Genomic DNA, 26,074 nt, shown 5'->3' with positions numbered 1-26,074 from the left:
AAAAAATAACTATTTTTTATTAATTACGAAATTTAAAGAATTCCAGAAATCAAAATTCATTAAAATTTTAACTAAAAAAAATCATTCTTAGAAAAAAGGAAATAAAATAAATATTCTATGTTTTAAGGTTTGAGACTTCAATTTCGCGAATTTAAAAATCAAGTTAGACAGATCTCTAGTCTTCAATGAATCACAAGAAAGCCAATAAAAAGAAAACCCGTTTACCGGCTGTAGACACTGAAGATACACAATAATCATATTTCAAGTTTATATGGACGAATCTAAATGTATAATTTTGAAAATCCAAATATAACAATAGAAGGCATAAAAATTCTAATGGAGCAAATATATTTGATTCTTTCGATTTTTAACCAACTGTTGTATTAAACGACTAATGGAAGATTATCGGTTGAATCTCACGGTAAGAAGTTATTTTCACGCAACTCTCCTGATCCAAGTATAGTTTTATTATGGACCATGAGTCACGATCCCGCTATATTCGGTGCACCAGTGGCAATGAACCAACAGTCATCGGGCGGGAAACACCGGTTTCGCTGTTCCGTATACCGATCACCTTTCGAACCGACCAAGCGTACCTATAAACGCTCTCACTTTTACCGGCAACACTATCGAATCTTCATGTAAAGTCTAAGGGAGCGAGACGAAGAATGGTATTGAACCTGTTATTTTTTATCATTTGGTTTGTATTTTTAAATAAAATAAAGAATTTTAGAATTTATATATCAAAATTATTTAAAATTTGCTTTGTAATATAATTTTAAATTTGAATAAATTATATCTGCAAACGCAATAATATTTAAGCATATTTAAAACATATAATAAATAACTTTACAAATTTTTATAAATATCACATTTTTATAAATATATATATATATATATATTTGTATAAATCTAATTTATATCTAATCCAAATAAAATTTCATTTAATTTTTAAAGCCAATCATTTTATTAGAATATGATCAACGAAAATAACCTAAACCTAATCTTAAATCTTATGAAATATTAAAAATATAGATGAAACATGTGAACAATGAACAAAATCATGGTCAATTTCTTAAAAAACAAATTTTTTATAGGTTTTTATAAGATGAACCTAACCTAAATTAAACATAATTTAATATTCTTTTAAATAGCATTGAATAAATAAAACTAATATGTATTTAAAAAAGGAGAAAATAGATATTTCACAATCATAAAATTTGTTTCGTAAATTTTTTTAAACTCTTGAATATTCACTCGATAAAACTAGAAAATCGTGATGGTGCATTTTCTTTTATTCCTTTTTAAGACACTATAAATTTTTTTAATGGTTCGGCATTAACCTCAATCAATGCTTTCAAAATTCAATATTTAATTTTTGTTATTTGTATAATTAATGTTATACGTATAATTATAATCGTAATATCGTAATATCGTAATATATATATATATATATATATATATAATGATCTTTTTGACAAATCGATAGTCGACTTTATCTTTGTCTATATTCAGGTCGATGCTCCCTCACCACGATAATACTCAATCTTATATTCATATATATATACGAAATATGATCACAAATGATCATATTTGACATTTATAATTGACATTTATAATATTTATCTTTGATTTTTAAAATTTTTGCTAATTTTAAAATTTCAACGATTAAATTCTGTAATAGAATATATTTTAAATATTATAAATCTAACCTAACCTAAATGATAGTAATCCAAACCTGTGTTAAATTTAAAAAAACATAATATTAAAGAATTAAAAATATTTTTCAAAAATTAAAATCAAATATCAATTAAATATATAAAATATTAACTTATTGACCTTAATAATATATTTCAAATTATTAAAATCGTATTATATTTACGAAATACGATCACGATCAAAATCTTTAATCGAGATCACAAATAATTAAGATCATTACATACACAATATAAAGAAAAAGTATTTGCATATATCATTATTTTTTAATGAAATATTTTTCTATCAAATTTAATATTTTATTATCATAATAGAAAATTTAAATAATCAAGAAAGCACTATTAGTACTTAATATGTAAATGTTATAATAAATATGACATTTACATATGATATATTTGTTATAGCTTTAACATTGTAATTTTATATATTTTTTTTAAACTTACCTTTACAGCAACGCTGTTAACGGAGCCTTTAATAAGATCAATGATTTCCTCGCGTGATTTGTCATCAACGTTAATTCCATTGACTTCAATCAATCTATCACCTGGTAGCAAACCGGTGTCGTTGTTATGTTGTATCAACGAACCGGGCTCAGCGAAGATCACCGGCCTCATCTGGGTGACACCATTTGCGGCTCGTTCCACGATCACAGCTCGGCGTAATGAGAAACCGAAATCATTTCGCGGCGGTGGTTGCCTCTGAATCGTTAGCTCCCGAGGTTCAGGCAATTCCAGAGGAACAATTTCTGGTAACTGCAGCTCAACTCCTTGCTCTTCGAAGGATGTCGAGGATCGCCACCTCGATAAACCCTGAGATTCTCCTACGGGCGACAGACTGAAAGGTGGTGTAGCGAAACTGGAATTCGTTGTATCTGTTAGAGAATCTGCGGAGGGGCTTGCACTGGTCACCACCTGCAAAAGATGAAAGAATATTTTGATAATGAAATTAATAATGGATATTTTTATATTAATACTAAATAAATAATAAATATATTCTTTTCCAGTGATACAGAATTCAAATTTTAATAAATTATATCTTCTTAGAAAAACATCTTATAAAAAATATGTTTTTATTATTAATTATTGATTTTTCGAACTACATCAATGCTAATCAATTTAACAAATTCTGAATAAATTTTATATGTAAATGTAGTTAAAATCAGAATTCAAAGACTATTTTAGTTCAAGAACAGCAAACATATGGTTGCAGTTTCTTTTCATAAGAATGTAAAAAGAAAAGAAAGATATATGCTAACAATATGAAACTTAGAATTTAAAACATAAAAAAATAAATATAAATATAAAAGATCAACGAATAAACGGAAAAAGAAAAACGAGAACGACATTGATAAATACATACAAATTATCCTATACATGTAAACCGCTTCAAAAATGTATTTAACATATGAAGTCAATAAAAACACTTCATATAAATATATATTGATTTTTGTTTTTGAGTTATATATTAGTTTTGTACTACAATAATTCATTTGATAATATTTGAACTAATTCCACTTATTTATAAATACAACTCAATATCTGATATAGAATTTTATAATCTAATTTCATAAATACTTCTCTCTCCTAATCCTATCTCATATAATTGAATCATCAGAATATGTTACATTATTGTAATATTGAAGTAAAAATAGAAAATTATTCTAATCAAGAAATGAAAAATGTATATCTAATTAATTGACAATTTATTTATTTAAAAAAAATCTTGAAGTTTAATTTGAAGAATTAATTTATTAATTTAGAAATTTAATTTAAAGAATTTATGAATGTCTGAAACATTACAATATCTTTTAAAATCAATTAATTTTTTCTAACTAACCTGCAGCAATTTGGTGTCGCTTTGATGATGATGATGATGATGATGATGATGATGATGATGCTGTTGCTGATTTTGTTGTTGATGTTGTTGAGTCTGCTGGGATGTTCGCTGAGGCGATACTTGCCACGAACTCTGTCCAATTTGTATCTCCTCTTCGCTACAAGCTTCTTCTTTGTTACAAGTGTTCCCAAATCCTGATAAATGAGTAGGCACGTTTTGATACGCAATCACTTCGTTCTGTAAAGTGTTTCTGACCAATAGATTGCTAGCCTCCTGATAATTGGTCTCGTTTCCGTTTGGCAATTGATTTTCTTCCGACAATGAATTCACAGTGCTGACGCTTAAACGTGGTCCCTTAAGAATTCCTCGTTTTGGAGGTTTTGGTGGCAGTGGTGGCAAATTTTTTCCCGATTGACCAGACACGTTCGTCGGTGTAACTGAAGAGATAGTTGTCGTAATGGTCAAAGAGGTCAAGGAAGTTTCTGATGAATCGCTTTGTGTTAAACCATCTGGCGTCCTATTGGACCAATTATTACCGGCACGAACACTTTGGCCTGAACTCGATGAGTTTTGCGAATTTTCCAAGAGATCACGATCTAGATACGCGAAAAATGAAGCACTATAATCCGCAGTAATACCACTCGGTAACTTTTCTTTCTCCTTCCGCCGACCAGGAATCTTCAATGATCTTCGAACCTGTAAAATAAAATAGATATATTTTGTTATTATATTTTATATTAATTTATTTATTTTAAAATTCAAGAAACTTATCCGAAATTTTTTTTTTAAATTTTGTAAATTTATACGATTTTAAGAGAAATATCAAAGAATTTTTTTAGTCATAAAAATATAATATGAAATTTTTGAATATCATTATATTTTTTTATGTATATATTATATAACAAAGCAAGAAATTAAGAATTTTTTAGATTTCACAAAACTCATAAAATAATTTAATATTAATATCATTATTTATTAGAAGAAGAAATATAAACTGAAATATAGTTTTAAAAAAATATAGAAGATGAAATTATAGATTTCTGTATAAAAATCAACCAATTAAAATAATTTTTGAATAAATTTTTATATACGGATAATAGAACTTTGTATAAATAAATAAGACTCTAAAAAAAATAAATCCTCATGGATTTAGAAACATAGCAAAAATTTAATAACTGAAATAATAATAATCTTTATTGTTTTGTGATCAAACAGTTTTCAATTGTTTGTATTTAACACTTAATCTGACTCAATATCTTCTAATCTATGGATTATGATTCTCAAGAAATTGTCACAATCATTTTTATTCACAATTATTTATATTAAAAATATTACAATGAAGACTTCAGTACTTATTTATTTTAATATAGCTATATAAAATATAGCTATATAAAAATACAATAGGAAATATCTTACAACTTACATTAAAAAAAATATTAAAGATTCATTATATGTTCAACATTTTATGTAAAACTATTTTATGAAAGATATAATAATTATGTATATAATATATGTATAAATTATGTGTATATATTTTATAAAAGATATAATCATTATGTATATAATATATGTGTAAATTATGTATATATAATAATAAATATATATAATATAATAATTATATATTTATATATAAAGAAATATAATTTCATATTTTTTACTATAAATATTAAAAATTCTGAATAGCTTAATCATCATCAATTAAAAATTAAATTTAATGTTACAATATTTTCACTCGAGTTCTACTACTTGCTGATGAGGCATCTATATTTCCTCTTTAATTACAAAGTTATTATTATTGTACTATTACCATACTTTTCTACAATAAACAAATTACAATGCACGATTTATCATGATATTTATTATTATGCACAATACAAAATATTTTTTTTAATAAAATAATAATAGAAATAAAAAATAATTAATTATAAAAAAATTATATCAACATAGGAGAAAAAATTAAAGGAATATAAAAATGAAAAAAAGTCCGAAGTTATAATAAGAATTATATCTATATTTTTTTTATTTTCTTTTTAAATGGATTAAATTTCTTGAATATATTAACTATTCTTGACAACTTGACTATTTGATTGACAAAACTGTACATTAATAGAGTCAAATTTGTGCGATAATTTGTTTATATTCCATTAGTAAGTATTTATATACCTATTTTTCATTATTAAATATATACAATGTTATGCATGCTAATTAGATAAATACAAATAAATGCTATTATATTGTATCACTATACTAGTAAAAAATTTTTTTTATTTAATTTTGTAAAAAAAAATTTAATATAAAAAAACCTTGAAAAACTTATGTTTTATGGTTATAATCAAGATAATTCTAACTTTAATAAATTTTCTAATATATAAGAATTTTTTTAATAAGAAATTAAGAAAAAAAGTTACGTAAAAAAATGTAATTAAAAACATATTAACTAATATTTTTGTACTGTATATTGTATACTATATACTATAGATGTACTACATATAGATATGAAAAAATGACTATAGATATTCTTATCATATTTTCTCAAAATAAATTTAATCAATTAGATTTGAAATCGCTACTAATTATAAAGATAATAATAATGAAAAATATATGAAATATATATATAAAATATATTTTAATGTATGATTAAATTAAGAAAAACTATAATTACTTTAAAACATTAATAAATCGATTAAATTTTCATTTGCGATTAAAATATTTCGTTATTATTGAATGCTATCGTTCATCTATTTCTATTTTAAAACAATTTGTTTAAGAATGTTTGAATCCAGAAAAGTAGATTCATAAATCTAAAGCTTATCCATGATGAGTCAAACTTGACAAATCTACTTATCTGTATATATATCCACATTGTTGTTGATAAGCAAGACGAAAAAAATGTATTAATATGTACGTAAAGATCAATACTCAATATTTCCAACCTAGTATTTCAATAATTTTTTAATCTAATAAACGAGATAAACGTTATAACATAGACTATGTATATTTTATATATGAAAAAAATTCTTAGGAATAAAAAAATTATTTATTGATCTATTATATCTATTTTTTAATTCGATTAATATTATAAAAGAAATAAAAAAGAAAACACGTACTTCATCTAAACGTAGTAATTCCTCAGCGGACATACTACTGCGATCTCGTTTCTTGACATCTTTTCGTTCTTTCTTCTCGCGCTTCCGCTTCTCCTTGTCATCCTTCTCCGTAGCTTTCTTCATAAAGTTAAACATCTTCTCATTCACAGCACCAATCTTGAGTCGAATGTGAGAAAGAGATAATACAAGATATCTCTTCTCTTTTGATTATTCGCGCGTATATAGTTTTACGCGCAGACGCGTATTTCGGTTGGCCCCACACGTATAACACGACACTGTCCATCGAAACGACTATATGTGCTTGGTCACACTGTCGTTACGTGCAAACACTAAACAACCAACAAAATCACTCCCCTATGACGGCTACACGATCACTAAAAACACAATGAGAAGGGAAGGGGCGTGCACGCTCGCGCAATGTTGCGTACGCGCCAAGCGAGTGCAAATCGGTAACAGGAAATTCCCTGTCACGAATGAATTCCGAGTAAACGATACGTCACTTTCGATACCCCGTTATTTTACGATACAATACGAGGCACGTTTCAACACACTTCAATATATTCTCACTTTGAAACACAATGAATAAAAGACACGAGCACTCACGCATTACTCCGATTAAATTTCCAACACTAGGTTTTCACGCAACACAAATCACGAAACACTATATATATTGATAGATTTTCAGTCGATGATTGACGATATAGCAAGATGTGACGCGTATAGGGGCGTGAACCTACCAGAGCAAACTGTTTCTTCATGGCCGGTCGTTTCCGGCATTCAATCCCAATAAGATATTTCAAAACTAAATTTTTTCTAAGATTCTTCCATTTCTTCTATTTCATGCGTGTTTTTATGAACAGGAAAATAATTTTCTTCTCAATTAAAACGAGTTGAAAATGTTCTTCTATATACAATGCAAGATAATTGATTAAAAACACAATTTTATGTACTTTAATAATCTTCCTTTATGTTGATCGTATTAAATTTTTTCTTCATTACTTCATCACGGAAAGTATCGTTCTGTGTGAAAACAATACCGTGACAATCGCGCGTGACAGCGAACTTTTACCTTCGCAAGGCTTTCAAGTCGCCGGTATACGGATGGGTGAAGAATGGATGAAGGAAGAGAAGAATAGGAATACGCGTGCCTAGAACAAAGAGGAAGGGGAAAAGGTTGGAAAGAAGAAAGAGAAGCAGGAATGAAAGAGCAATGAGAATCTACATGTCATTTTTCACCACACCTTACTCTCGCACTTTTTAGGCAATGATAAACTTCTGCTCGTAAACAAATGCCATACACTAATGAAAAGGAATGTTAAATGTTACAACAGCATATATATTTCATCCTTCGAGGCACAATTATGCAAACCATAAATACAATCAATAATGTCATACGAGACCTAGAAATGATGCGATTTTTGATACATGACAAAACTGACAATCAACACGGCACGAGACACACGTCACAACACCGACACCACACCACTCGCCGCCATTCACTAGACCGAAGACGCGTTTAATATAATTCTGTATCTTAATTGCTTATTGTAATTGTACCGTCGCTCCAAAACGATCATACGATGTGTTATCAGAACGTATAATAACTTAGGTTATTGGATTGTTTCTTTGTCAAAAAGATACAGTCAATAATAGATAAAAGTTTAACGGTGCACTCGTGTGACACCGATGACTGTCATGGCAGACTATGTTGCAAGTTGAACCGGTGGCGACTGCTGGCGTCTTAAACTGAATGATGGTATAGACTCGTATTCTTCTTTCCATTACATATTTTTGCGCATGCGCCGCTAATCGATAATACGTTATCGACTGAACACAAAATGAACGATGTTTTGAAATTAAAAAAATTAAAGCTATATAATTATTAATTTAAAAAGATAATATTATATAAAAAAAGCAAAGAAATAATTATAAAATAATTATATTTTAAATTATAATTATAAACTAGACTATTTAAACATGCAAAATACATTTTTATTTTATATTGTTTTTGAAAACCATATATTTTATGTAATGAATTTTCGTATTAAAATATGTATTATATAAATATTTATAATTAAATAAATTGATAATAATAATTTACTTGCCCCATAAAATATTTAATTGGTTCTTCTCAATTTTTCTCTGCACGATCGACGTTATATTGTAAGTGAAAATAATTAAATGTATTTCTCAACAGCTGGCAGCACATACTAGAATTTAGCAGAAAGTTAAGAATTGTGAGTTTAATAAATAGAAAGAATATGTATTTAAGTATCTTATATGTCACATATACACATTATATGTAATAATTTTTGATTAAAAGCGTAATAAATTATTTTGTATGAAACATAATGTTTCGCTGTCTTTCAAGTACTCGATCTTTCTTCAGTATTTTAAGTGTAGAAGCATATGTACAATGTAGTAAAGCTAAAATAATCACATTTAATCGATCAGCACGAAATTTATCCACAATAAATGTACAATGTCCTACTATCGGTGAAATTATCGAACAATGGAGTAACCGGTTTAAGAATGAACATATTCCAGAACCCGTAGAATCGATTGAGCACATTGTTGCGCACGTCATAGGCACTAACAAGGTATCACCATTATTACTATTGTAAGCATTAAATATTTTGTAATATAATTTTAATTTTTTACTTATATAGTTTTTTTGCCATTAAAAATATTATAATTATATTAAAATATTAAATCTTTGCATGATCTTTAATGATTTAATAATTATTACTATTCAATGTTATGAAATAAAGTAATATATGAGAAATATAGCAAATATAATTAAATACAATATATAAATATAATTATTGTTTTGTTTATTATTTGTTATAAAAATAAAATAAAAAATACTTTTACTTTCAGTTTTAAAATAAAATTATAGTACTAAATTATTTTCAGATATTAGATCTTGTAGATATAAAAAATGAACGACTTACGTCAGTTCAGCGCGATACGCTAGATTCATTGTGTGAATGTAGGTTATCCAGGTAAAAATTTGAGTGTTACAATTATTATTTCTATAAAATTTATTGTATATTATTTTTTTGATAAAATTAAATCTTTACAGAATGCCAGTTCAATATATAATAGGAGAATGGGATTTTTGTGATATTACTTTGAAATTAGTTCCGCCAATTTTTATTCCGCGACCAGAAACTGAAATATTAGTTCATTATATTTTAAAAGCTTTAAAGTCTTCTGATAATAATAAACAGGAAATTTTAGAAATTGGATGTGGTTCTGGAGCCATATCTCTTGCTATTGCACATACTAATAAAACAGTAATTATTATAATAGATCATTAACATAATCATATATTTATTTGATTGAAAATTTCTTATAATGTATAATAAAAATTTTATTATACAACATAAAATTATTTTGTAGGTTAATTGTATAGCAATTGATTCAAATCCAGAAGCATGCGAATTAACTAAAAAAAATCGAGATAAATTAGATTTAAAAGATCGAATCAGTGTTGTACATGCAACCCTTAAAGATAATGGATCGATAGAAATTTCGAATATATTAAATGAATCTAAAAATCTCGATTTGAATTCTAAAACTTTTGATTTTATAGTTAGTAACCCACCTTATATACCAACTAAACAAATATCTACATTAATACCTGAAATTAAAATGTAATTAAATTATTTTTTATTTTTTATATAATTTATTTATTTTATATTTATAATTATATATATTTATATTTATAAAATTGTATTTTTTATAATCTTACTTTTATTCTTTAGTTACGAAGATTTAACGGCACTTGATGGGGGAGATGACGGTTTAAAAGTTATTAAACCTTTATTAAAATACGCTGCTATTGCTTTAAAACCAGGAGGACGATTGTTTTTAGAAGTTGATCCCACTCATCCTGAATATATACAATTTTTTACAAAAAAATATCCTATTCTTAAGCTTCAATATGAACATACGTACAAAGATTTTTGCAATAATAATCGATTTATTGAAATATTAAAAATATGATAAAAAATTTATAAATATTTTTAAGAATTAATAAAATAAAATGACGGAATTTATGTATGTTCCTCGAATGTACAAAAATAAAAATATCAATAATTTATTTGTTTCTGATTATTGAAATATACATCGTATTTAAAAATTCTTATTTTGGACGGAACTAATTATACAATTTTAAACTTATAAGATTTATAACATAAAACTTAAGTAATTCTTAATAAGAAGTAAATAATTTATATTAAACAATTATAAATAATATAATTACAATAATATAAATTAGTATACAATAGTATAATAATATAATTAATTTAAACTAATTTTATAATATGTACAATAAATTACGATAAATTGAAAAATATATTAATTAACAAATAACTAAATGATTTAATAGTAATTTATAATGATAATAATAACAATGTACCAATTTTTGTTTATTTAAATATATTATTTGAATAAACAAAAATATAATATAAAAAAATATGTAAAAAAATTTTTTTTTAATTTTAGCAGTCTTTCTATATTCAATTGTAATAATTTAATATGATATATAAGTTTTATAGAAAAAATCGATTAAATTGCTAATAAAAGTCACACTGTATTTGTATATATCATTTCAATGAGTTCAATATTAATAAGTTTCAATAATCATGTTATATACATTATATGGAAACATTATACAAACATTGATTGTACATATAAAATTTTGTTAAATATTTACAATTCTTACAAATGCAATTTTAAATACTGATTTTTATATGTCTTTTTCCCATATATATTATAATATTATAAATATATATAAATATATATATTATAATATTATAAATATATATAAATATTAATTATTATAGAAACTATATAGTTTCTGTTATGTGATATTTTTATACTAATAATTAATTTCTTTTAATTATAATCAAGAAAATCTTATCATATAATCATTTTCAATATAAGAAAATTATATAATAATTTTTTATTAAAATATTTTCAATAATATTAATCTTTGTAAAAAATAAAAATAGAAATATAATTGAAATTATACTTATTAATCTCTTTAATAGTTTTCTTCAATTGTATTTTTAGATTACATTTAATTGTACTTCAGTTTTTAATACTTTTTATTGCTTAATATCGTAATTCTTTCATTGTTTATTGCGAAGAAAATTTTTCAAGTTCTTTTTTAATTGAAACTATTAATGGTACTGCTGGATCTTCTTGTGGAAGTTGACAATCTGTTAATATACGTCTCGAATTTACAATCGGTAAATTAGGTTTATGAAATGGACCAGCACTTAATGGTCTGGAACCCCAATTATTGCGAGATGATACAAAATGTCCATTTTCAGCAATTCTATCGTTATCTATCGTATTATATTTTAATAGTAATGATGTACGAGGTCGAGTATGCATTTCTGTTAATGATGAAGATACAGGACTAAAAAAATATTAAAATATTATAATATAATAATGTTTACATTGAATAAAAATTATATATATTATAAAAAGAAATTATATAGTATTTTAAAATTTAAATATAAATATAATAAATAAATAATTATAATAATTATAATAATAGTAACAAAAAATTTATTATGTATTTATAAACATAAAATTATAAATTGCATTCCAAGAAAAAAAATCAAAATATTTATTCTATATTTATATAATATGTATTATATAATTAATCAAATAAATAAATTTCCTTCATCAAATTTACAATACATAGATACAAATTTATTTTTATTTATTAATGATTTAATGGAAAATATTTAAAAAATAATTACAATTTAAATTACCTTGCATGAGTAGATCTTTCTTTAGTTTCTGAAAATATTGTAAAAGTATCTGGTATATGTTCTATTGAAGTCAGTTGTGTGGTATATAATTGTACATCTGATTTTTGATCTCTGCTTCCAAAAAGACTAAAAGAATCTTCAAGAAGTTCGTGAAGTCTTTTTCTTGCTTTTCCTACAGGTCCAGATGATATTATGTAACTTGAATCAATTTCTGTTCCTAATGTACTATTACCTGAAATTATATCAAAGAAATATTATTATTATATATATATTACTAAGAAATTATTAAAAATTATTTAAAAATTAATTTTAAAACGTAAAAACAAGTAAGAATAAATTATATAAATAAAATAAAATAATATAAATTTGAAATTCACTTTTATATCAATTTATAATACACTTAAAATATATAAAAATATATAAAAGTATATTAAAAACAAAGCTACATAATAAAAATTATATTTAATTAAATTAAATTAAATTATTAAATTATAAAAAATATTATCAATAAATAAATTAAAAAGAATCATACTTTCAGCAGATAAGTTTTGTTTTCGAAGATTCCAAACTATAGGACCTACAACTCCAGGATCTTTAATTGCACTTGAAGTTCGCGCAAAAAATTTATCTTCATCATCTCTATAAACATCAAAGTGATTTTTTTCTCGTCTCATCTCTTTTGGAGAATCTATATCTAAATGTTTGACCTAAATAAAAAAAAATATATATATTTATAAAAACTCTAATAACATATAAAAATTGTATGACAAATATAAAATAATAAATTATTTTTAATATTTTTTATTTTAATAATTTTATATTTAATATTATGCATTCATTACAATTTTAATTAAAAATAAAAATAGAATAAAAATGTAAAAATTTGCTCACCATAACTGGTTCCAATACTCTGGAAAGTGGTTCAACATTTTTCATGCTGGGAAATGCCTTACAAGATGGCATAGAAAGATAAGAATATGGTGAAGCAGTAGCTTCTTTTTGCTTTGTATAATTATTTTCCAAAGAATCTAAATGGTCTACAATTACATCTGTTGAATCAGAAGTTCGAGGTGTATCAATGGCATTTGTTCGAGACATTCTTTCATGTATGAATCTACAATTAAACACTAAGAATATATTAATATCAAACCAATGAAGAATATATTGAATATTACAAATTACATTTTTTATAATAAATGCAAAACTTATATTTATATATTTATAAAATTTAAAATTGTTTTCAAAATACAAAATACAAATACAATAAAAATACAAATTGAATCTAAAATTTAATAAAAAAAAATATATAAACAATTTTAAAAATTTCATTTTTTATTATTTTTATGATTTGTTATACCTTGATTTTTTTAGAGAATGTTCCCACGAATTTGATTCCCGTATTTTACTTTTTTGTTCGTCCTCATTGTCGCTCGAAACTTCATGAATTTCTGCCTCAAAACTATCGGGAGTTTCAATAGAAACTGGAGTTTTTGACAAACTACCAAGAGTTTGTCTCTGACTGGTACCGTCAGTCTATAAAAAAGGATAGAATTTGCAAAAGATCAATAGAGTTATTTCATGACAAATTAGTTTAGAAAAAAATACATTATTTCGCTGATGTCAATAATTCATAAATACATGAGTTGCTATGATTCTTTGTAATTTTAATTGTTTATTTAGATTATAATGTGAATATATAATATTATAATATATATAATAAATTCTCTTTCAAAAATTTTTGTATTTGTATAATTAATTATATAATTATATAATTAATATTATAATATATTATAATATTAATATATAATATTAATTATATTAATATATTATAATATATAATATTAATTAATATTATATATAATATTAATATAATTATATTATATAATTATATATTATTATACAAACTATTAAAACTATTAAGCGAATTATAATTTTTTTAATTATAATTGATATTAAAAACTAATCAATATACATATTAATTAAATAAATATATAAATACCTTAATTTCCATTTCCGATGTTGAACAGGCATTATTATCAACAGTTGTTTGTATATATTCCCGTTTTTTCTTTAAAATATGATGACTTGGTGGTGCAGCTACTGCACTATGTGTTCTTTTTCTTTTTGCTGCAAAAATTAATCCTATTACAACAAATGCTAACAAAATAAAACCAGCACTTGCTGCACCAATTAATAGCCATGCATCTCTTTTTCTTGAAAGAGCCAATGGTCGTGTTTCTTTCAAATAAGCTATATAAAAAATACAAGATAATCTTATTAAAAACGGTTCATACTTCTATTTTTCAATATATTAATTTTTTTTTAAATATTATAATTTTTTAAATATAACTAAAATTATAAACACTGTAAATTTTTTTATATTATAATGATTACATTATATTATGATTAATTAATAAAATTTAAAGTTGCAAAAGATAATTGATAAATGTATTTATAAATAGACATTTACGTTCACTTTGAATAAGAACTGGTGCACCAAGTTCCAATGCAACTTCTTGGGATGACAAAAGAGCCATATCCCTAGCAGCTGTTTCTGCAGGTACAGGTTTTCCACCTAAGTGAACAGAGTAAATCAACTTTGTGGCACCACTTTCAGTTATACTTGTATTTTGCATTCTAACTTGAACAGTTTCCTCTCCAGTATGATCTAATAAACGTAATTTAGAATATTTGCTTATATTCTTTCCATCAACATTATTAGATATTTCTTGTTCTGATATTGAATAATTATTTCCATAATCTTGAAGATTATGCATCATGGAAGACAAATTAAAGAATATATTATTCTCCAAGGAATGTTGATTTCTATAATTTGTGATATTTTCATTGAAATCTATTGATGCTGTTGTAGTTGATACATTTTTTTTATCTTTGATAAGACTTAATCTTTTTAAATAAAAATCCATTTGAATTTGTTCATTATGATTTTCAATATCATTAACATTGGATGTTGATAAAAGAGTATTATTAAAAGTAGATACTTGAACCAATTTTATGCTATTTGGCATTGTTGAAATTTGAGCTTCTGAATTCGTTTGAATTCTCAATTTAGTAGATGAGATTGCAGGATTTTCATATATTTCATTTTGATCAGCAATTTCTGACTAAAAGAATATTTAAATGATATTTTTTTTTTAATTTTGATTTTTATTTTACAATAAATATATTATTAAAAATTATATTTATATATTAAAAAATCATATTTATTATAAATTATTTATTCATATTTTTAATTTTAGAATGTTTAATAACATGCAAATTCAAATATGTCATATTCATATGTACCTTAGTTTTAACAAGTGCGTGTCCTCTTGTAATTCTCCGTAATCGTGTATCTGTTTGTAAAAGTCCAAGATGACGTTGTTGTTGTCTTAAAAATGCAGTCTTATATAATCGAGCTAGTTTCAGTTCAATTTTAGGTGGTATAATTTCACCTGCACGAAGAACTGTTAGCAACCAATATCTAAAACATAAAGAATAATATTAATTTATTTAAAAAATTTAAAAAAAATTATTTACAATACTTTTTTTAAATAAATAAATAAAAAACTATAATGAAAAATAAATGATATAATGACTATATTAAATATTACTTTTAAAATTTAGTTCATTTTTATGTTTTATATAAATAAATTACGATAATTATTTATATAAAAAAGGCTTGCATCTCATTAATTCTAATGATCTCAAAATATACTATTAAATTAAAATACTATTAAGCATTATAGTACAATTTCAACTTAATTTTTACATAAAATTTATTTATATAAAAATAATAAATAAATACCTTGGTCCAGGATCTTCTCCAATAAGGATACCAATATTTTGATCTTCATCACTATCTAATCTAGGTGTAGGTTCAATACAAGTAATGCATTTTGGTTCAGTAGAATCAGTTTGATCAGGAAATAATGGTTTATGATTATCTTTGTCTTCTGCAGGTGAATATAATGTTACAGTATGATGAACTGTTTTAGTTTCATAAAAAGTCAATCCTTGATCTACCCATGGTGGAGCATCCTTTGCATCTGACCAAAAGAAATCCTGAAGATGAACCCGACGTCCTGGTAGATGTTCAATGAGAATAATTTCATCCTCTGTGATAAAATATATTTATTAATAAATTATAAAATTTAATTAATAGAAATTAAAGCAATATATTTTAACATGATTTATTTGATTTATTAATCAATAAACTTAAAATAAATTATATTGAAATATAAATTATATTAGAATAAAAAATTTATATCGTATTTCATAATAGTAGAATGCAAGAAAAAATAATAAAATGAAATGAATGTAAATAAAATCTAAATAAAATGAATGTAAAATTTTTATAAAATTTTAAGTTTTTTTAATTTTTCAAACATTGTAAATTTTCACATAGCTAATAAAAAGTAAAAGAAAAATAGACAAATGCATGAATGCATCGATGCGCAAAAGCTTTATTTTTCTAGGAATTCATTGGCTGTTGATAAGGACAATAACCTTATGTCATGCAAATCGTTTACAAGACTGCGATCATATAATCGCAGACGAATTCAAATATTGATAGAGTTATCACGCTATCTCCTTACTTTGTGAAAGTTGCAAATTACCCTTTGTATATAACGAGAAAAGAAACAGGAAGTAAAGAATTAATAATTTTCATATAAAATGAAATAAAGAAATTAACATATTTTATTTTTTATATTATCACTATTTTATTTAATATTTTTTTAAAAAGTTATTAATAAGTAATAAATGCTAAAATGCTAAATAATAAATAAGATATTACTATTCAGATTTTTGTATTAAAAATAATCGAAATTGAATAATAATTGGATATTCGTATATTTGATTATTAATTTTAAATATAATTTTGAGTAATTTTTTGAAATAAATAATTATTTTAAACTTGATACATATAAATGAATTTGTTTGGTGTTATAGCAGCTTGATTTTATGGTCTGTTTGTAGTTCCGGACCGGAAGTATCATCCGTATGTACTTTGTCGAGTATTACAATTTTGTGATTAGATTACCCACACATATGTATGTGTACAATATTTCCAATTATTAGATAGTACTTATACAATAATTTGGATATTTAATACCTTAATTAAAATAAGTTTTTCTATTTGAAACATAAAATTTGAAATTAATATATAAAATAAATATAAATATATTTATAAAATAAATTCATAAATATTATTTCATTATTCATTTAGATAAATAAATTAAATCTCTAAAAGAAATCTTTCATGATGAATGATTTCTGAATAAATAATTAATTTGTTTTTTTTATCAACAATCGATCGACATTAATTATGACATATATAAAATATGTCAACAAATTTGCAAAATTATTTCAACAAGTTCAAGGAATATGAGATTATCGATTAAAGAAGAGTGCATAAATTTACTATACAATCTTCCTATCAAAAAGTTTGTCGTACCAATGCGTGACTATAAATTACTTATTACACGAGGTCATTGATCATTGAAATTATTATAATATATAAAATGAATCACTTGATTTTTTTTTTGATTAAAAAAAAAATTTCATGATCAAATTTCAAATTATAAGATAAAATTGATTTGATAAATAGTTATCATTAAAATAAAGAAGATGAATAAAATTATTAATTTATTCATAAATAAATAAAATTTGCTATTAGATCACCATATAATTAATTTTTAGAGAATTTTTAATAAAGATTTTATTCTATTCTAATAAAGAAAGATTTCATGATTACGCAAACTTTTGATTTATAGTTGTTTAATGTAAAGATTCATGATGTACACCTTGAGTATTTTTAGACGATGATGGTAGTGTTAAATCGATAGAGAACTGAGTTCCTATGGTGAAAATAATGTAAATTGATTCTTATTAGTCTCTTCAAAATTTTACTTTCTATTCTATTACAAATCATGCCTTTACAACTCTTTCTGATACGCACTATTACAAATTATTGATGGTCATGTAATTAAACTTTCACTATTATCTAATTTCAATTTATCGTACATGAAACTTCATTGCCAAGAATTTAATTGCATATCAGTCTAATCAGTTAATCATTGCAAATGATTTATCTTTTGCTTTAATTAATACCTCAAAAATATTTATATAGATAAGTATTAATATATTTAATTGAGTCTTAAATAAAATTATTTCTTTTGTAAGATGAAATTTAATATATTCGATTTTTTAAATTTTTTAATATAATATATAAATACATATAAACATTGTGTACTTTATAAAATATTTATAATTTTTTCTTTTTTTTTAAATTGATATAAAATTGAACAACTAAGAGTAATATATGAAATAGTATTATTTTTGAAAAAATTAAATTATGAAATTGTATTAAATATTAATAATAATGTTTTAATAATATATAGTAATATAGATTTGTTAGGATTTTCATATACTTAGATATATATAACGAACTCAAATTTTCATTGTCGTTTTTACGAAAATAATGTCGTACAACTACATATCTTGTAATTCGCAGCGCTTATTTTATTTTTACTTCCCGTAATTCTATGTTTCAAAAAATTTTAACACGCAACAATTAAAAAATTATTTTTGTCCAACTTAAAAAAATATTTGATATTTTTATAATCTAACATTAAAAATTTCATTATCTTTTATAGTAATTATTTACGTATGATAAAATTACACAATGGATCAAATTTGTGTAAAAATAAAAATACAAAAAAATACACGATAAATTTATACATATTTAATGTGCTTATTAGGATACAAAAATACAAAATTTATAATTATTTAATTAAACTCAAATATCTATGTATCCATTAAATTATTATTAAATTAGTTAAATTTAAAGATTTTTATTTTAAAAAAAATGTATTCTTTAAATTAAAATGTTCAACAGAATATAACAGAGTATAACATTTGTTATATTTACTTTCAAAATTTCATTGAAACTTTGCACCAAATTATATAGACTATATATTTTTATACAAAATAAATTATAAAATGATCTAATACGATTTGCCGAAGGTCTTTGGCATTCAAGTTCAATATCATTCGCATCCAACAAATAGTTCTAGTTGCGTGGGAATGTTCAATGGAAGCGTGACTTTAGTCGGTATTAAATGTTCCGTATGTCAGCGAATTGTATAGTACTTACATAAAACTTGATGTTATACGTGCATGCGTATGTACCTATGTACATCGGGAAGCGTAGCGTCGATAATAATATCGATTAGTGGATATATGCAGCTGACCGTTGAATTACCTAAAGTCTTCTAAATTCTGCCACCTAATTTCTTCAGCGATTTTGAGTAGGTCGACACGAAACTCACGCATTACAATAATATACATGGTCACGGAAACTTGAATTCTATGACATACAAGTTGCAAACTTTCTTCATGACATATTCACACTATCATAAGTTATATTCTTTTTCGAAAAATGCGCGCCAATGAGAAACTGAATGAGAATTGATAATATATATGCGAGCGAAATAAATGTTTACTTATAAAATATGAACATTCTATATAAAATTTTTGTCATTTTTCACCTAATATAATATTTGTAATTTTTTTGACTATTTAGGAATTCATATATATAAACTAATATAACGAAAAATATACATGTGAGCGATAAAATTAAACAAAATCTAAATAATAAAAAGTATATGCATTGAATAAATTTAATGCATCATATAAAATAAAAACTAAAAAAATGAATATTATGAAAATATTAATCTTATTTATACTTATATCGTAGATTTTCTCACATTAACCGGCACAAAATAAAACAACAAACCTTTCAATTTTAAATCTATAAAGATATAATATCAAACATAAACTAACCAGCTCCTGGTGGAAGGAAAGCTTGCACTTTCAAGATATTTGAATTTTGAAGAAGAAATATTAAAATTTGTACGATTGCTCCGAAGGAAATTGATAAAGCAGTACGTAAAATAACATATAACAACATCACGCCGGATGCACTGTGCTATACTAAAGAGTTAGATGCTGTTCACAAATCTACTGAACTGTACAACCAATCCAAACTCGAATATTCATGTATTGCGCCGGCGCAATTTTATGAACATGCGCAAATATATTTCATACTTTGTTTCAATAAAAAAATTTTCATTTTTTTCTATTGTTAAATTATTTAACGAATGTTGTCTATTCTGAATTTAATATTATTCATTTTAAAACTTTAATATATATTATATAGTGAATAAATTATTTAAATAAGTTGTTTTACTCCAGCTCAAATTTAAAAATATAATTTTTGAAGTTCCAATAATTTATGAATTAATTATCCAAAGTAAAAATTTATAATCTATACAACTTCATTTTCAATATTATAATAATATATATTATTTACTTTTTTAAAAATATTTTTCTAATATAAAATTTAAAAAAATAAATAAATATTTATCCAAAATATATAAAAAAGAAAATTGATTCTGGATATTAAACAATTGTATTATATTAAATGCATAATTTTTAAATATATTTTTATATTACTCAGACTGTTTTGTTAGAATGATTTTATTGCACCACTGCTTAGTTAGTCACATAAAAAATTCAGGAATTAAAAGAAATATATTAATCATTAAAAGTCTGAGAAACAAAATTTACGATACAAAATAATATGGCAAGAATATAATATATATTTTTTTTCTTTTAATTATACGAATCACTACCATTTAAATCATTATTATTAATTACAAATCATACTGTGATTTTTCAAAGGATGTACGTGTTTATGTAAGTGTATATATTTCATTACGAACTTATTATACCGTTATTACTATTCTTATCGATATCAGTACCATGATTCATATTTCATGTTCTATTATACTCATTGCCACTACTATTGCCATTATCATTGATAGCTTTGTTAATAGCATTATCGTCAGTTTTTTAACTATCGTTTGTATAACCGCATTACCATTATTATTTATTATTATCATCGATATCAACATTGTTATATTTGATTCAACACAGTAAGACAAAGTGGTACATAATATGTTAATGTAAATTAAATACATACATACGTAACAGATTCTGCACTTTGATAGCGTAATTCTATTACACAAAACAACTCTTGTTTTTTTTTTTTTGTATATCAGAAAAATAACAAAAGCTGTTATATGAGTTGTACATATTTTACCATAATAATATGTATTTGCGGTTCATACAAATTTATCGCGTAATTTCTGACTTACACATTATAGATACACATTATACATACATATAATATATGTAAAACATACATACACACACGCGTAAACATGATTGTCGATGCGTATATACAAAATTATTTACATAATCGTTGTTTAGAAGATTTTTAATCCTCAAAAAACAATTCCAACTAGGTTCCTCGATATACATACAAAATGATCATGCATAAAATTGAAATTTAAATTCTCATATCTTATACTAATATAAATTTTTTTACAACAATTTATATATATTAGAATATTCTTAATTAATTATTACTTTTGTATTAATTTTTAAGAAAGAAACATATAAAATAATTAAATAATTTTTACAAATAAAAGTCTTTTTACAAATATTATTAATTCCGCTTCAATGAAATAATCATGTTTTTAAAATAAAAATAATTTTTAATAAATCATAACTAGTATCTTCAACAGTAATCATTGATATGTATGGAAAATAATTTATTAATTATTTTTAATATTTAGAAATTCCAAATATCCATTATCAATGATATAATATATTTTATTTTTTCAATGAATAGAATTGCTCTCTCTCTCTCTCTCTCTCTCTTTCTCTCATTTCTCTATTAAAGAAATATTCTACTAAACAAAAAAAATGAAGAAAATAAAAAATTCGTGCATAAGTAGTATATTCTTTACATAATTTGTGTCAATATTGTATACTATAGTTGCATGAAAAGACATTTGCAATTTACTTTGAGTAACAACAGAAAATTATTTAATTGAAACGGAATATGGCTGAACTTAATAAAAATATAAAAATATAATAAAAAGACAATCACTGATCATATCGTAGCTGAAAGTACAAGAAGGATACAAGTATCCAAAATTGTAATTACAAATGGCAGTAATCAAGGCAAAATTCAACCAACCAGGGCGATAGCCTTTTCCTCTTTCCTTTTTGTCTCTTTTCCATTGTTTATTATATTTTCTATATTGCAGTCCAGCTGCTTAATGGGACCATTACTCTAAAGAGAAAATATAAAGGATAACGAACGAAGCAATTTAACATAAAAATAATGAACCGGAATTTAGAAGAGGAACCCAATGGAATTGATTAAAATTAAATAATTCTCGCATAAAATCTCATTTAAATAATTTACGATTTTCGTATGTACAAAGCGTTCATTTCACGCATTTTTCTCTATAGTTTCTTTCTATAGTTTCATAAGTCTTTCTAAAAATTTATTTTGCGGCATTCTCGCATCAAAACCAATAATAAAAAAAAAACAATAACAATATCAGTAACATCTTGTTCAATTTATTATATTAATTATACTAGCATCACTACGTATATGCTGTTCAAATGTACTTCGGTAAATGTACTTTATCTATTCTTTTTTTCAATCATCGTGCATGGCACTTAGAATTCGAAAAAAGCAAAAAAACAATATTCTATTGTTTTTTTTTTTTTCAATTCTTTGTTTTTGCCCGAAAGTCACTGGATTGGTATGTATTAATTAAATTATCCAACGATTTGAACAACTTATTCATCGATAAAAATAATAAGTGTAAATGTTACACTTCAACACCGAGAACTCTATCGACGACGTATTCGTACCTTCTTGGCTCTTCACCATCATTTGATGTATTTTCATTAGGAACACTATCTGACTGCGCAGTCAAATTTGAAACATCTTGAGCACCAAGTTTAGTAACCATATATTCAGTAGTAACTGGCTCCGAAGTGTGTCTTCTATGCTGGATAAATGATGGTGATGATAGGTTTTCACATATTGAATCTTCGGGTGGAAGTACAGGAACATTGAGATTAACACGTGTAAAAAATGCCATTTTTTCTCTGAAATTGAAGTTAATTTATAATATTTCCATTAAAAAAATAATTTAATCAAAGTTGTAATATTATATAGTTCATAATAGTTAATTTTTTTTATTATACAAATTATTAATTAATATTACTAAATTGAAAAAATTGATAGATATGTAATTTTTCGTAATAAAAGATAAACATTTTAAATATATTAAATAATGAAATACATACTTGAATGAAATAATATCTGGTTTTCCTTTACCAGCTTTTGTTTTCCGTAATTTATAAATTTCTTTTGAAGTCTTTTTCAACATCTTTTCTACTCTTTTATCCTCAGCACTTTTGCCATTTTTTCCACTTTCGGCTTGTGCCATTAAATTTTGAAATTTGTGATCTTCCAACAACCATGTTGTAAAATCAGTGTCCCCTTTTTCTCGCGCTTGCTCTAACCTTTGCTTTAATTCACGTAATCTACTTAACTCATCTTGAAGATTATTTAATCTAGCATGTTGTGCTTGAAGATCCAATTCAAGATCTAAAGATGTTCTGGCGGTAGGTGGTAAATTGGTAGATTTTTTTGAGACAGTTTTACAACTGAGTGCAGATAAAGGTCTCCGCCATCTAAGTGATCGTCTTTCGACTGAATTTCGTTGAAAAGGTCCGCCTCTACGATAAAGTGGCATGCTACTATCACTATCGCTACGATTTAGCTGTAATAAAAAAAGTAAAATAAATTTAAAAAATAAAAAAAAAACTTGAGAATATCTTAAAAAAAAGATAAAATTTACCCGACAAATATAATGATTTTTGCTCACTGCAGCACTGGGTGAAAATGTTTGACTTCTTTTAATTACAATAGAATTTTTGTCATCGTGCATGGCGTTAGAAACAACACCGGCTGCTGAAAGTTTTCTCTGTTTTCCTTGTTCTGGGATAAAAACACATTCAGTATTAGTTTCTTTATCCTGAGTCTGTCTTGCTTCTTCGTTTAATTCTTCATCTTCCTATAATTATAAATAAAATTTAAAATATTTATTATTATTATAAATTATAAATTTTATTATTATATATATTATTATTATAAATTATTATTATAAATATTTTATTATATTTATATTATAAATTATTATTATTATTATTATAAATATAATTTATAAATAAAATTTAATTATATAATTTTTATATAAACAAAAAAATTATGGGTAAAGTAAGATATAATTTAAAGTATTATTTACCTCATGCTCCAATACATCCTCCAAAACATTATCTTCCATCGTAAACTCCACAATGATACCTTCTTCATCGCTATCCTCACTTCCGCTTTCGCTACCACCATTTTCATCCTCTTCTTCCGGACTTCCCAAACAATTAGCTAATTCTTCTAATCTTAACGAAATTGCCGTTTGAAGTTCATCGCATCCCTGATTTCTCGTCAAAGTTGATGTTTGAGAGCTAATGATCGTGCTCTCATCACTACTTTCTTCTTTCATATTTTGTACACCACGATATACCGATAAATCTGATTCTTGTTTGTCGTGTTTGGCTTGCCTCATTACGCTGGTGGAGATACCATTACTATTGCTAGTACTTGGACTATCAGATGGTTGCATGAAGCGGAAAGAGAGTATGTTATACCATTTTACGCTTGGTGATTCTGGACTAAAGTCTGCAAGGGACACTTGGGCGGATCCCTGAAAAACATGAATTAAAGTATGATCAAGTATGAATTAGAGAAATGATGAAATATATAAAAAAATATATTAAAATATTGTAATAATTATTTGATTGAGATTATTTAATTAAGCATTATCGCATATTAATCAAATATTCAATGTAATTTTTTATATTTTATTGTCATCTCTTTTTTCAAAAGAAAGAAATAAAAAAAAAATCAAAAGACATATACCAAGCATTCCTCAGACTCATTGCCTGTACACCAAACGTTGACTTGTAATGTCTTCGTATATAATTTGTTGAGTGGAACTGCAATCGGGAATGTTTCACCGAAGGTTGGTTTGCGCAGATCAACAACTGGTTTTGTACAACACATGTGATTAACAGGCAGTTGCATTGGAAGCAATGCAGCCTTTATATATCTAAATTTAAACAGAGAAAAGACAATTATTAGTTTTCACGATGTTTAATTTTCATTCAATAATTATAATTTTAAATTTTTTTTTCTCTCAATATTTATCACTTAATGTATGTATGTAGTTTTGCTTTGAATATTTTAAAAGAATATGTTGTATAAAAGAATTTTATGATTAAGAATTTTTTATTCTAATTAAATAATTTGTAATTTGTAATATAAATTAAATTGAAATTTTTATTAAAACAAGATTTTAAGAAAACAATAAAAATCTATATATACAATTAGAGAAATACTTACACTTGCGCGTTGTTAGGAATAAAAAGAGCAGCCAAATTTCTGGCACGTTCAATTCCAACATGAAGCAAACCGTCACTTACAGAATATCTATACAAATAAATTATTTATTTAAGTATATATATTTATAAAAACTTAATTGAACACTAATATAAAGTATAAAGTATAAACTGTATAAAATTAGGATTTTAATTAGGATTTATTAATATTATATTTGCTAA

General features: G+C 24.1%; 4 protein-coding genes across 7 annotated transcripts in view; 1 reads left to right on the top strand and 3 right to left on the bottom strand.

Annotated features, from left to right (window-relative positions):
• Positions 1–8,459, bottom strand: part of LOC122712553 (unconventional myosin-XVIIIa) — a 59,662-nt gene extending 51,203 nt beyond the window's left edge. Inside the window, exons 1-3 of one of the 2 annotated variants that reach the window (XM_043932275.1) lie at positions 6,660–8,459; positions 3,553–4,248; positions 2,160–2,627 (exon numbers count right to left, since the gene is read on the bottom strand). In XM_043932275.1, the coding sequence (XP_043788210.1) occupies positions 2,160–2,627; positions 3,553–4,248; positions 6,660–6,794 (1,299 nt within the window). In that variant the 5' untranslated portion in view covers positions 6,795–8,459. The remainder of the gene's footprint in view (positions 1–2,159; positions 2,628–3,552; positions 4,249–6,659) is intronic. The other variant, XM_043932276.1, reaches the window with a different exon arrangement.
• A 422-nt stretch (positions 8,460–8,881) lies between these two features.
• On the top strand, positions 8,882–10,765 carry LOC122712503 (MTRF1L release factor glutamine methyltransferase). The gene is made up of 5 exons (XM_043932229.1): positions 8,882–9,259; positions 9,576–9,664; positions 9,745–9,958; positions 10,065–10,318; positions 10,430–10,765. The coding sequence occupies exons 1-5, from the start codon at positions 9,011–9,013 to the stop codon at positions 10,668–10,670; spliced, it is 1,047 nt and encodes a 348-aa protein (XP_043788164.1). The 5' UTR covers positions 8,882–9,010; the 3' UTR covers positions 10,671–10,765.
• Positions 10,766–11,677: 912 nt separating this feature from the next.
• LOC122712461 lies at positions 11,678–20,636 on the bottom strand. Of its 2 annotated transcripts, none has more exons than XM_043932156.1 (10): positions 20,303–20,636; positions 16,263–16,572; positions 15,761–15,938; positions 14,925–15,579; positions 14,454–14,704; positions 13,812–13,987; positions 13,346–13,568; positions 12,987–13,161; positions 12,455–12,686; positions 11,678–12,093 (listed from the first exon to the last, which is right to left on the bottom strand). In XM_043932156.1, exons 1-10 carry the CDS (start codon positions 20,427–20,429, stop codon positions 11,808–11,810), a joined length of 2,613 nt encoding a protein of 870 aa, XP_043788091.1. In that variant the 5' UTR covers positions 20,430–20,636; the 3' UTR covers positions 11,678–11,807. The 2 variants fall into 2 exon arrangements, with proteins under 2 accessions (XP_043788091.1, XP_043788092.1); XM_043932157.1 differs by having other exon boundaries at positions 14,454–14,581.
• A 1,339-nt stretch (positions 20,637–21,975) lies between these two features.
• Positions 21,976–26,074, bottom strand: part of LOC122712485 (protein kibra) — a 41,408-nt gene continuing 37,309 nt past the window's right edge. For both annotated transcript variants that reach the window (XM_043932202.1, XM_043932203.1), the window contains exons 8-13: positions 25,857–25,943; positions 25,374–25,563; positions 24,703–25,158; positions 24,256–24,471; positions 23,699–24,177; positions 21,976–23,497 (exon numbers count right to left, since the gene is read on the bottom strand). In XM_043932202.1, coding sequence (XP_043788137.1) covers positions 23,215–23,497; positions 23,699–24,177; positions 24,256–24,471; positions 24,703–25,158; positions 25,374–25,563; positions 25,857–25,943 — 1,711 coding nt within the window. In that variant the 3' untranslated portion in view covers positions 21,976–23,214. The remainder of the gene's footprint in view (positions 23,498–23,698; positions 24,178–24,255; positions 24,472–24,702; positions 25,159–25,373; positions 25,564–25,856; positions 25,944–26,074) is intronic.

Source organism: Apis laboriosa, unplaced genomic scaffold, assembly GCF_014066325.1.
Source record: "Apis laboriosa isolate Shangri-la unplaced genomic scaffold, ASM1406632v1 scaffold202_cov151, whole genome shotgun sequence".
NCBI classification, from domain to species: domain Eukaryota; kingdom Metazoa; phylum Arthropoda; class Insecta; order Hymenoptera; family Apidae; genus Apis; species Apis laboriosa.
This window is presented reverse-complemented; position numbering and strand designations above follow the sequence as displayed.

Bases quoted from the DNA above. Each gene is read 5' to 3' on its own strand.
- LOC122712461 (XM_043932156.1), bottom strand. From the start codon at position 20,429: ATGTTGTTATATGTTATTTTACGTACTGCTTTATCAATTTCCTTCGGA. The intron at 15,939-16,262 runs GTATTTATTTAT...TTTATGTTTTAG, and splicing joins GGAGAAGATCCTGGACCAAG to ATATTGGTTGCTAACAGTTC. The intron at 13,162-13,345 runs GTGAGCAAATTT...TTTTTTATTTAG, and splicing joins GAGTATTGGAACCAGTTATG to GTCAAACATTTAGATATAGA.
- LOC122712503 (XM_043932229.1), top strand. From the start codon at position 9,011: ATGTTTCGCTGTCTTTCAAGTACTCGATCTTTCTTCAGTATTTTAAGT. The intron at 9,260-9,575 runs GTATCACCATTA...AATTATTTTCAG, and splicing joins ACGTCATAGGCACTAACAAG to ATATTAGATCTTGTAGATAT. The intron at 9,959-10,064 runs GTAATTATTATA...ATTATTTTGTAG, and splicing joins TTGCACATACTAATAAAACA to GTTAATTGTATAGCAATTGA.